This window comes from Pan paniscus, chromosome 17 (genome assembly GCF_029289425.2).
Source record: "Pan paniscus chromosome 17, NHGRI_mPanPan1-v2.0_pri, whole genome shotgun sequence".
Taxonomy (NCBI): domain Eukaryota; kingdom Metazoa; phylum Chordata; class Mammalia; order Primates; family Hominidae; genus Pan; species Pan paniscus.
In genome coordinates this window covers 25531987-25544432 of record NC_073266.2, presented here as the reverse complement: position 1 = coordinate 25544432, position 12446 = coordinate 25531987, and the positions used below count along the sequence as shown (strand labels likewise).

Here is a 12446-nt window from a genome sequence, read left to right as displayed (position 1 = left end):
AGGAAAAATAGATAAATTGTATTTCAGCAAAATTAAAACCTTTTGTGCATCAAAGGACACTATCAAGAGAGTGAAAAGACAGTCTGCAGAATGGGTGTTTTTCTATACTTGCAAATTATCTATCTGTCAGGGGTCCACCATCCAGAATATATAAAGAACTCTTGCAACTTAACAGCAGAAATACAAACAATCCAATTAAAAAATGAGTACAACACAGCCATAAAAAAAGAATGAAATCATGTCCTTTGCAGCAACATGGATGGAGCTGGAGGCCATTATCCTAAGTGAGCTAACTCAGAAACAGAAAACCAAATACTGCATGTTCTCACTTATAAGTGGAAGCTAATAATGGGTACACATGGACGCGAAGATGGAAATAGTAGACACTGGAGAACTCCAAAAGTGGGGAGGTTGGGAGGGGGGTCAGGGTTGAAAAGTTACCTATCAGGTACAATGTTCACTATTTAAGTGATGGGTACGCTAGAAACCCAATCTCTACCAGCATGCAATATACCTATGTAACAAACAGGCACATGCACACCCGCATCTAAATTAAAATGTAAAAAAATGAATACAAAATCTGAACAGACATTTCTCCAAAGATATACAAATGGTTCACAAGCACATGAAAACATATATGACATTGTGAATCATCAGGGAAATGCAAATCAAAACCACAATGAGACATCATATCACACTGTTAGGGGAGTTACAATTAAAAACAAAATGAACAACAGCAAGGGTTGGCAAGGATGGGAGAAACTGGGCCCCTCATACATTGCTGGTGGGAATATTAATTGGTGCAATTGCTGTGGAACACAGTTTGGTAGTTTCTCAATAAGCCAAACATAGAATTACTATATGATCCAGTCACTCCACTCCCAGGTATATACCCCAAATAACTGAAAACAGGTATTCAAACAAAAACACGTACACTACTATACACTGCAGCACTACTCATGCTAGCGAAAATGAAAGAATCCAATTGGAAAGAACCCAAATGTCCATTTGGGTCATGAATAAACAAAATATATCTGTATAGCCATAAGAAGGAGTAAAGTAGCTCGCTGGGCACAGTGGCTCACGCCTGTAATCCCAGCACTTTGGGAGGCCAAGGAGGGCAGATCACCTGAGGTCGGGAGTTCGAGACCAGCCTGACCAACATGGAGAAACCCTGTCTCTACTAAAAATACAAAATTAGCTGGGTGTGGTGGTGCATGCCTGTAAACCCAGCTACTTGGGAGGTGGAGGCGGGAGAATGGCTTGAACCCTGGAGGCGGAGGTTGCAGCGAGCCGAGATCACGCCATTGCACTCCAGCCGGGGCAACAACAGTGAAACTCCGTCTCAAAAAAAAAAAAAGAAAGAAAGAAAGAAAAAAAAAAAGAAGGAGCAAAGTACCTCAGCATGCTACAATATGAATGAACCTTGAAACATTATGCTAAGTCAAAGCCAGACACCAAAGGTCATATATGATGAGGCAATATGCATGAAATATCCAGAATAGGTAAGTTCACAGAGACAGAAAGCATATTCGTGGTTACCAGGGGATAAGGGGAGAGAAGAATGGGAGTGATGCTTCATGGATACAGGGTTTATATAATGAATGGGTACATGGGTATATATAATAAAAAAGAAAACTAGAAGAAAAAAGTCAGACTTTTTTGTTTGTTTTTGAGACAGAGTCTCGCTCTGCTGTCACGCTGGAGTACCAGTGGCGCGATCTCAGCTAACTGCGACTGCCGCCTCCCGAGTTCAAGCAATTCTCCTACCTCAGCCTCCCGAGTGGCTGGGACTACAGGCACATGCCACCACACCCAGCTAATTTTTGTAGTTTTAATAGAGACGGGGTTTGACCATGGTGGCCAGGATGGTCTCAATCTCTTGACCTTGTGTTCCACACGCCTCGGCCTCCCAAAGTGTTGGGATTACAGGCATGAGCCATGGCGCCTGGCCCAGGTGTGGTGGCTCATGCCTATAATCCTAGCACTTTGGAAGGCGGAGGTGAGAGGACTGCTTGAGCCCAGGAGTTCAAGACCAGCCTGGGCAACATAGCAAGAACCTGCCTCTACAAAAAATTAAAAGGAATTGCCATATGTGGTGGTGCACACTTGTAGTTCCAGCTACTCAGGAAGCTGAGATGGGTGGATTGCTTGAGCTGGGGAGGTTAAGACTGTGGTGAGCCGTGATCATGCCACTGCACTCCAGCCCAGGCGACAGAGCAAGACCCTGTGTCAATCAATCAATAAATGTCTTTTATTTACCACAGGAGAAACATAATTATTTATGCTAGCAAACATTTTCCATTTTGGATGCACAGTTCTTTGTCATTCTGTCTATCACACACCATTACTTCCCTAAGCCTCATCTAGGGTGCTTATAACATACAGATTCCTAGACTCTAGCTGAGAAATGTTAAATCAGCAACTTCGAAAGGAACCTATAATTCTTAGTATCAAACAGGTTGACTACTATTTAGCACAATTATTTTTTCTGATAAAAAGAGAAAGGTTCTCGCAGTGTAAAACTCTGCTAAAAACTAAGAAAAACAAAAAACAAAAAAGATTTAGCAATATCAAAGATGACAGTTAAAATACATTAATGATAAATCAAATAGAAATGTTAATTATCTACTAAGACTTATTTTAACACTGATATGAATTCTTGAATAATTCCTTCTGGATAAGGAGGAAAATCACCTAAGATTAACATTAAGTGCTCCCCCAATCAGAAAGGACAAAGTTCAAATAAGTACACATTTTTGAGAAAGATAACATTACCCAGTATTGGCAATAGGAACAGTCTTGCAAAACTAGTAAAAATGTAAATTCGTACAACCCTTCTGGAGAGAAATCTTGCAAAATATTAAGTACTAAAATTTAAAATATACATTATAAAAGCAGCAATAAAATGTGCATTATATTGATCTATTCATCTCACCAATAAAAATTTAAACCATGGGGATAATTGGGTAAGATGTTTGCATTTGGATGTTCATCATAATATGGATTAAAACAATGAAAACTGGAAACCATCAAATATCTATTAATAGGGGGCTGGGTACACAAGCCATGGCACACACATACAAGGAAATACCCCATGTGGGTGGGGTGCGGTGGCTCATGCCTGTAATCCCAGCACTTTGGGAGGCTGAGATGGGTGGATCACCTGAGGTTAGGAGTTCGAGACCAGCGTGGCTAACCTGATGAAACCACATCTCTACTAAAAATACAAAAAAGTAGCTGGGCGTGGTGGCAGGCACCTGTAATCCCAGCTACTTGGGAGGCTGAGGCAGGAGAATGGCGTGAACCCGGGAGGCGGAGCTTGCAGTGAGCCGAGATTACGCCACGGTACTCCAGCCTGGGCAACAGAGTGAGACTCTGTCTCAAAAAAAAAGAAAAAAAAAAAAGGAAATACCCTGTGTGTTCCTCCAGATGCTATCAATCTTTCATCTTCTTTTAAACATTCTTAAAAGAAACTCATACTGTTTGCTCACTGTCACTACTGCCTCACCTACTACCATAAAATCTGGTTTCTCTCTTTTACTTTAATAAAAGGATCAAATAATTTCCATGTTGCTAAATCTGTTAACCATTTCACAGCGCGCATCCAACCTCTCTGAAACACTGCCTGCTCTTCGCAGCTGTGCCTCCATTTCCCCTGACTTTCCAGCCTTCTCTCTGGCTATGCCTTGTCCGTCTTTATTTTGCCAGATTCCCCTACTCATCCTTCAGCGCCAAGGCTGCAGGGGTTCGGTCCTGAGTTGTCTTTTCTTCTCACCTTTCCAGTTTCCTGCATTCTGTTCTATCCTCTAACGATGGCGAGTTGTTTTTGTTGTTCTCATGTGTCAGATCCCATTGCTTCTTGATCTTTGCATATGTTGGGTTTTTTTCTCCCTACTTAGCTGCTTCCCTACAGGTTATCAGTGGCTGCCAAAATACTGGAAGCTTTGAGAGAACAGAGACTGTAATACGTCCTTCCAGAGTCAGAATAAGGTCTAGCACATAGAAAGTCCTTAACACATATATGTTAAATTAAAATAAAATTAAGAAATACAAACAGCTAGCACAGATTTTTAAATGTTTAAAAGCATGAAATAAATGTAGATGTTAAAAATGAAAGAATATTTTCTTTCAGTTAAAATGGTCAGCCCCAAAAGACACCCAGTTTGTGCAAGGATGTGAAGCAATGGACAAAACTATTCTGTTATAAATAACCATCATCACAGTATTTCTGAGGGCAACTAGGGAACATGTACATAGCACAGAGCACTGGGGTCAGAGAGAATGAGGCTGACCCTCAGCTCTGCCTTGTAACCAGCTGTCTGAACTTGGGAAGTTACTACTGAGCATCTTTAAATTTCAGTTTCCTCATCTGTAAAGTAAATCAGATTTGATGAAAAGTAAATAAATATAATATTTAGTTGAAATGTTTAGCTTATTAAAATTAACAAGCAGCTCAAATAGCCACTTAAACCAATTTACTATAAAACCAAGTGACGTGGCTGGGCATGGTGGCTCACGCCTGTAATCCTAGCACTTTGGGAGGCTGAGGTGGGCAGATCACCTAAGGTCAGGAGTTCGAGACCAGCCTGGGCAACATGGTGAAGCCCTGTCTCTACTAAAAATACAAAAATTAGCCAGGCGTGGTGGCATGCGCCTGTAATCCTAGCTACTTGGGAGGCTGAGGCACGAGAATCACTTGAACCTGGGAGGTGGAGGTTGCAGTGAGCCAAGATCACGCCACTGCACTTCAGCCTCGGCAAAACGAGTGAGACTCTGTCTCAAAAATAAAAAACAAAAAACCAAGTGATGTTTCATAAGAACCTTCTAACATAAAATAACTTTGATTAAATTTCCTCAAAAATGTGGATAGAATTCATTAATCCATCCTATAACTATTTAGTGAGCACAGTATTCAGTATTTGGTTGCATGTCAGGCCCATGTTCTTGTCAAAGGGGATAAACAGTGAAAATAACTAAGTTATTGTCTTTGTGAGGGAGACAGACAATAAATCCGGAAATACACTGCAATGTCAGCTAGTGAAACACGAGAGTAAAGAGATGGAGAAGACTTTTCTAATGTGGGAAAACTTGAGCACAGGCCTGAAAAGTAAAGAGGCAAATTATGTGGCTATGAGGGAGAGGAGAGCTCCTGAGAGAAGGAATATCCAAGGCAAAGGCTCTGTTACAGGATCACACTAGGCACTGCTGAGACACTGGCAGAGATCAGAGTGGCTAATAAGCAGAACCCTGCAGGGAAGCATAGCAGAAGATGAGGTCTGAGAGGTAACCTGGATCCAGACGTGTGGGCTGTGCCGGCCACGGTAAGGACATGGAGTTTCTTCTGAGGGTGATGAAGAGCCAGTGGAAGGTTCTGAGTAGAGCAATGACATGATCATATTTTTTACTTAAGAGGCCTACTTGGTTGTTTTTGGGAAAAATAGATTGAAAGGGGCAAGGGTGAAAGCAGGAAGGCCACTTAGAGGTTACTGTCATAGTCTGATGAGAGATGATGGTGGCTTGGAATAGAAGATATTTTGGCCAAGTGCCGTGGCTCATGCCTATAATCCCAGCACTTTGGGAGGCGGAGGCAGGTGGATCACTTGAGCTCTGTCAGGAATTAAAGACCAGCCTGGGCAACATGGCAAAACTCCACCTCTACAAAAAATACAAAAAACACTAGCTGGGCATGGTGGCGCACACCTGTGGTCCCAGATACTCAGGAGGCTGAGGTGGGAGGATCACTGGAACCTGGGAAGTCGAGGCTACAGTAGAGCTGTGATCATGCCATTGCACTTTAGCCTGTGTGACAGAGCAAGACCCTGTCTCAAAAAAAAAACAAAACAAAACTCTCAATTGGAGATGGAGAGAAGTGGTCAGAATCAGGATATATTTTAAAGGGAGAGCTGTCAGAATTTGCTAATGAACTAGATGTTCCACATCTAGGAACTTAAGGATTTCATGGTGGACATTTAAAAAGATTTACATACAAGGATACACAAAATATGTTGCTTATAAAGGGACACAAGGTGATTTGTTTAAAAAAATCCAGAATAGCCATAAGCTAGAAACGATATAGCCATTTAGAAATGATAATGTTGAATATATAATGACATGGAAAAAATAATCATGATATGTTAAGCAAAACAACCAGTAATAAAACAAAGCATTCTATATTAACTCACTTTGACCAAATAAAGTGCATAAAAACAAGGCTAAAGGTTATTGATCAACATGTTAACAAAATTTCTCTCTGGGTTATGGAATTATATGTTTGTAACTTTCCTTCTTTAAGCTTAATGTACTTTCCAAATTTTCTACAATGATCAAGTATTACTTGTATAAAAATAAATAATTTTTAAAATTTAATATTAAAACTATTTTCAACAAATGCAATTATGGATGAATAACCATTTGAGTCCATTAATAGTTTTTTGTTTTTCTTTTCTGAGATAGGGTCTCACTCTGTCGCCCAGGCTGGAGTGCAGTGGCTCGATCTTGGGTCACTGCAACCTCCACCTCCTGGGTTCAAGCGATTCTTCTGCCTCAGCCTCCCGAGCAGCTGGAACTACAGGTGTGCACCACCACGCCCAACTAATTTTTGTACTTTTTGGTACAGACAGGGATTCACCATGTTGGTCAAGCTGGTCTTGAACTCCTGACCTCAGATGATCCACCCGCCTCGACCTCCCAAAGTGCTGGGATTACAGGAGTGAGCCACATGCCCGGCCTGACAGTTTGGTTACTTACCATCACTTTTCGCAAGGTGTATCTTTTGCAGCGAATGTCATCCATTAACATCTCATAAGGGGTGAGCTGATATTCAATGGGCAAAGGGTTGTACTGCCGCTCTTGGACCTTCTTAAGTTTTACCCCATTCCTCAAATCCCTCATCACCTGTACCCAGAATCGTGCCTGAAAGAACCAAGGATAGAGAGACATCAATGAATAAATGTACTAGTTTCTTCTAAACAGCTAGTCGTACAGAATAAATGAAGAGCTTGGATTACAAAACAATGAGTAAACCAACAAAAAACTATTTTAAAAATTAGATTTTGGTACTAAAAGATGGGTGGAAAGCAAGTAGAGAATCCACAGGCTCTACCTGCTGAGGCACATGGGTTTAAACCTAAGCTCCACCACTGTGGTAGGCTTCATTAAGGGCTCAGGTTCTTCATGCTTTCCTGTGTCTATGCCGTTATGTGACTCTGCTCACTAAAGGGGATTATATTTCCCACACCCTGACTTTGGGTTTGGCTATATGATTTGCTTGGCCACTGGAATAGTGGTGGGTGTGATAAGACCAAGGGCTTCAAAAGCATATGTACAATGGGCTTGTCCCTTGTGTTTCTATTATGGCCATGAAAATGTCAAGCCTGGGTTAGCCTGTGGTCCCGGGATAAAGATGAGATACCTGTAAAGTGGAGCTACCACAGGGGATCTGGAGACTCATGAGTTAGTAAGTGCTTTTGCTTTATGCGGCTATGATTTTGTAGTGGTTAGTTACACGGTATTACTGTGACCACAGCTGACTGAGATACGGCCACTTGCCAGCTATTTGACACGGAGCAAGTTGCTGCACCTTTCTGAGCTGTAGTTTCCTCATCAATAAAGAAAGTGGTACTTTATTACTTGTTGAGAAGATCAGAATCAGTAGATGGTGTTCTACACATAGAAAATACTAAAAAAGGCTGGGTGCAATGGGTCACACCTGTAATCCCAGCACTTTTGGAGGCCAAGGAGGGTGGATCACCTGAGGTCAGGAGTTCGAGACCAGCCTGACCAATATGGTGAAACCCTGTCTCTACTAAAAATTCAAAAATTAGCTGGGTGTGGTGGTGTGCGCCTGTAATTGCAGCCACTCAGGAGGCTGAGGTAGGAGGATTGCTTGAACCCGGGAGGTAGAGGTTGCAGTGAGCCCAGATCGCACCACTGTACTCCAGCTTGGGCGACAGAGTGAGACTCTGTCTCAAAAAATAAAAAAAAAACATAAAATAATACAAAATCTATTTATATTTGTATTATACTTTAACTCTTTTGTTCTCCTGCCTATAATGTGTCAAAGTCTCTACTTGAGTGAAGTCCATCACAATATTTAGCTAAAAACCTGTAACTTGTTAAAATTAACAAGTGACATGGCTGAGCGCAGTGGCTCATGCCTGTAATCCCAGCACTCTGGGAGGCTGATGTGGACAGATCATGAGGTCAGAAGATCGAGACCATCCTGGCTAACATGGTGAAACCCCGTCTCTACTAAAAATACAAAAAATTAGCCAGGTGTGGTGGCACGTGCCTGTAGTCCCAGCTACTCAGGAGGCTGAGGCAGGAGAATCGCTTGAACCTGGGAGGCGGAGGTTGCAGCGAGCCGAGATAGTGCCACTGCACTCCAGCCTGACGACAGAGTGAGATTCCATCTCAAAAAAATAAAAAATAAAAAAAAAATAAAGTGACACAATAGTTACTTAAATATATTTGCTGTAAAATCAAGTGATATATTTCATAAGAATCTTCTATGTAAAATAACTGATTAAATTTCTCAAAACATCCTCAATAACGATTCATAATTTTAAAAAAATGTTGGGTTTGGACAATAAGAAGCTACCAAAAAATATAAAAACCATACCATTTCCCATCCTCTTGTTCCAAAAAGGATTTGAGGTACTTATGGTGTACCATTAGATGCCTCCTAAAATATTCACATTTAAAAAGATTCTTAGATTCTGCCATTAAAGATGTTCTAAAATAATACCCCTAAAATATCCATATTTCTCTCAGGAATGCTTTTGTCCCAACTTCCACATTTCTCTTATTCATTCCTTTAAGATGCAGTTCAAATATCATCTCATCTTTTAAAAGTCTCCCTTTGGGCTTTAAATTAGGAGACAGGAGACAGTTACCCACATTAGAAACTTTTGCTATAATTTATAAAAGGATTCAAACACACTTGGTTTTTTTTTTTTTTTTTGAGGCGGAGTCTTGCTCTTGTCGCCCCATGTTGGAGTGCAATGGTGCAATCTTGGCTCACTGCAATTTCTGCCTCCCGGGTTCAAGCGATTCTCCTGCCTCAGCCTCCTGAGTAGCTGGGATTACAGGTGCCCGCCACTACGCCAAGCTAATTTTTTGTATTTTCAGTAGACACAGGTTTCGTCATGTTGGCCAGGCTGGTCTTGAACTCCTGACCTCAAGTGATTCAGCCGCCTTGGCCTCCCAAAGTGCTGAGATTACAGGCGTGAGGCCCTGTGCCTGGCCCACACTTTGTTACATAGTCGGTTTTGTGTGCATGATTGTTTGGTTAAAAAATTTTACATACTACTTTTCAGAAATTAAAGTCACAGTTATTATATAAAATAACAGACAACTGTCATCATATGCATTCCTGGAGATTATAATTTATCCCTTATCCCATTAGGGAAATTCTGAAACTAGAATCTGCTAGTAAAGACATTCTAATTCTCTCTTAACTCTTTGCTCTTTTCATTCTAATCTTTCTGGGTAATTCACTTAGTGGTCTTATGAGGAGGAAGCTGGTGATCTACGCAAATATAACTCCCTCTGGAGTTAGTGCTTCTCTTGTCAGGGATGACACTAGTTTTCAAATGAAGGTGGCTTATAGTAAGAAATTAAATTTTTACTTTAAGTTTATACTAGCTGTTTGCTAACTTCTGAACACTGGAAGTTATTTATCTGGTTTCAGTGGCTGGGAAAACCAATTTAAAATTTATTGGCCAAGATGATATACACTTAGAACAACACTATCCAAGTATTCTTCATAAAGGAAAATCAATAATCAATTTTATTCTAAAATGACAAATAATACCAGCTTTTAAGACAATGTAGGCAAGTATTTTTGTTTTGTCTTGAATGTTACAAATATCTTGAAGATATCTATCAATAAATTAAGAATATTGCAAACAAGAAACAACCCAAATGACCAGCAACAGATGAAGAGATAAACTGCGATATATTCACACAATGGAATACTTCTCAATACTCTACAGATACAGACAGCAACATGGATGAAATCTCAAAACAATTATGAAGAGTGAAAGAAGCCAAACCAAAAACAGTACATACCAGCTGGGTGCGGAGGCTCATACCTGTAATCCCAGCATTTTGGGAGGCCAAGGCGGGCGGATCACCAGGTAGGTCAGGAGTACGAGACTAGCCTGACCAACATGGTGAAACCCTGTCTCTACTAAAAATACAAAAATTAGCTGGGTGTGGTGGTGCGCACCTGTAATCCCAGCTACTCAGGAGGCTGAGGCAGGAGAATTGCTTGAACCCAGGAGGCGGAGGTTGCAGTGAGCCGAGATCACGCCACTGCACTCCAGCCTGGGCGACAGAGCAAGACTCCATCTAAAAAAAAAAAATAAACCTAAAAAAACAGTATATACCATATGATTACATTTATATAAAATTCTAGAAAGTGCAAACTAGTCTATAGTCACAGAAAGCAGATGACTAATTGCCTAGAAACTGGGGAGGAGGGAGGCAGGAGGTAGGATCATAAAAAGGTATGAGGAAACTTTGGGTGTGATAAATAGGCTCATTATTTTGATTGTGGTGATGGTTTCATGGGTGAATATATATATGTACAAAATATATGTCAAAATTTATCAAGTTATGCATTTTAAATATGTGCGGCTTACTGTATATCTATTATATCTCAATAAAAGTTAGAAAATAATGTGACAAACAATTAAAACCTAATATGGTCAAAAGCAACCCATTAATATGATAATGGCATGATTTATCTAGCATTCTTAACCTAAAAAGTCAGAATCCTAAAATGTGCCTTCCCCCAATACCTGGACTTCAACAATCTTCTTTTTTTTTTTTGAGACAGAGTCTCCCTCTGTCGCCCAGGCTGGAGTGCAATGGTGCGATCTCGGCTCACCCCAACCTCCGCCTGCCAGGTTCAAGCTATTCTCCTGCCTCAGCCTCCCGAGTAGGTGGGATTACAGGTGTGCACCACCACGCCTGGCTAATTTTTGTATTTTTTAGTGGGATAGCTGGCCATGTTGGCCAGGCTGGTCTCAACTCCTGACTTCAGGTGATCCGCCCACCTCAGCCTCCCAAAGTGCTGGGATTACAGGTGTGAGCCACCACGCCTGTCCTTGGACTTCCACAATCTAACACACTCCACAACATTCACTGTCTGTACCCAAGACTGTCATGCCTACCAACTCTAAGTTTTATATGACAGCAGGGATTTTTGGAGTCACTAGGATTTAGTACTATGCCTGAAAAACTGTAGATATTCATGTGTCACATGAATAAACCACATTATCTGTTTTACAAATCTGTCTTCTGTTTTAGACTGAGTTTTATTGGGAGAGAGAGCTCATATTGTTTATTCTGCATTCCCGGAGTCCTCACACAGATAACTGTTCACTGGATAAATAAATGTACAACGCTGTTAGTTTCACACTTAATTCTGAAAACATAGCTTAAACTTTAATTTATACACAAGAATATGTTAAGGCAGGGGTTTGCAACCCCCAGTCCACTGACTGGTACTGGTCTGTGGCCTGTTAGGAACTGAGCGGCACAGCAAATGAGTGGTGGATGAGCAAGCGTTATGCCTGAGCTCTGTCTCCTGGAAAGATCAGCAGCGGCATTAGATTCTCAAAGGAGCACAAACCCTACTGTGAACTGCACATGTGAGGGATCTAGGTTGTATGCTCCTTACGAGAATCTAATGCCTGATGATCTGAGGTGGAACAGTTTCATCTTGAAACCACCCCTCCACCCCCAATCCTTGACATTGTCTTCCACAAAACCAGTCTCTGGTACCAAAAAGGTTGGGGACTGCTGTGTTAAGGTATTAACATAATTGGAAATATTAATATTTTAAAACACTACAATTTTCAGAGACATTGGGGGTGGTTTTAATAAAACCAGAAAGCTTTTTAAAATGGGGAATAGATATTTCCTCAAATGTAAGACTAAGCATTCAAATTTACATATCAATTCATACTACAGTCCTTAATGACGAGTATTTTATTTTTTATTTTTTTGAGACAGAGTCTCACTCTATTGACCAGGCTGGAGTGCAGTGGGGTGATCATAGTTCACTGCAGCCTCAACCTCCTGGGCTCATGTGATCCTTCTAACTCAGCCTCCCAAGTAGCTGGAACCACAGGCACATGCCACCAGCCCGGCTAATTTTTTTATTTTATTTTTTAATAATAATAAAAATCCTCCTATTTTAGTAATAGGGTCTCACTATGTTGTCCAGGCTGGTCTTGAATTCCTAAGCTCCAGCAATCTTCCTGCCTTGGCCTCCCCAAGTGCTGGGATTACAGAAGTGAGCTACCATGCCTGGCCAATAACTAGCATTTTTAAAAATATTATACAGGTTGGGCAAGGTGGCTCATGCCTGTAATCCCAGCACTTTGAGAGGCCCAGGTGGGAGGATCACATAAGGTCAGGAGTTTGAGACC

General features: G+C 41.0%; 1 protein-coding gene across 7 annotated transcripts in view; it reads right to left on the bottom strand.

The window, feature by feature from the left end:
* Positions 1 to 12446, bottom strand: part of SPIRE1 (spire type actin nucleation factor 1) — a 215264-nt gene that overhangs the window by 54624 nt on the left and 148194 nt on the right. For all 7 annotated transcript variants that reach the window (XM_034944069.3, XM_034944070.3, XM_034944067.3 and 4 more), the window contains one exon: positions 6751 to 6915. In XM_034944069.3, the coding sequence (XP_034799960.1) occupies positions 6751 to 6915 (165 nt within the window). The remainder of the gene's footprint in view (positions 1 to 6750; positions 6916 to 12446) is intronic.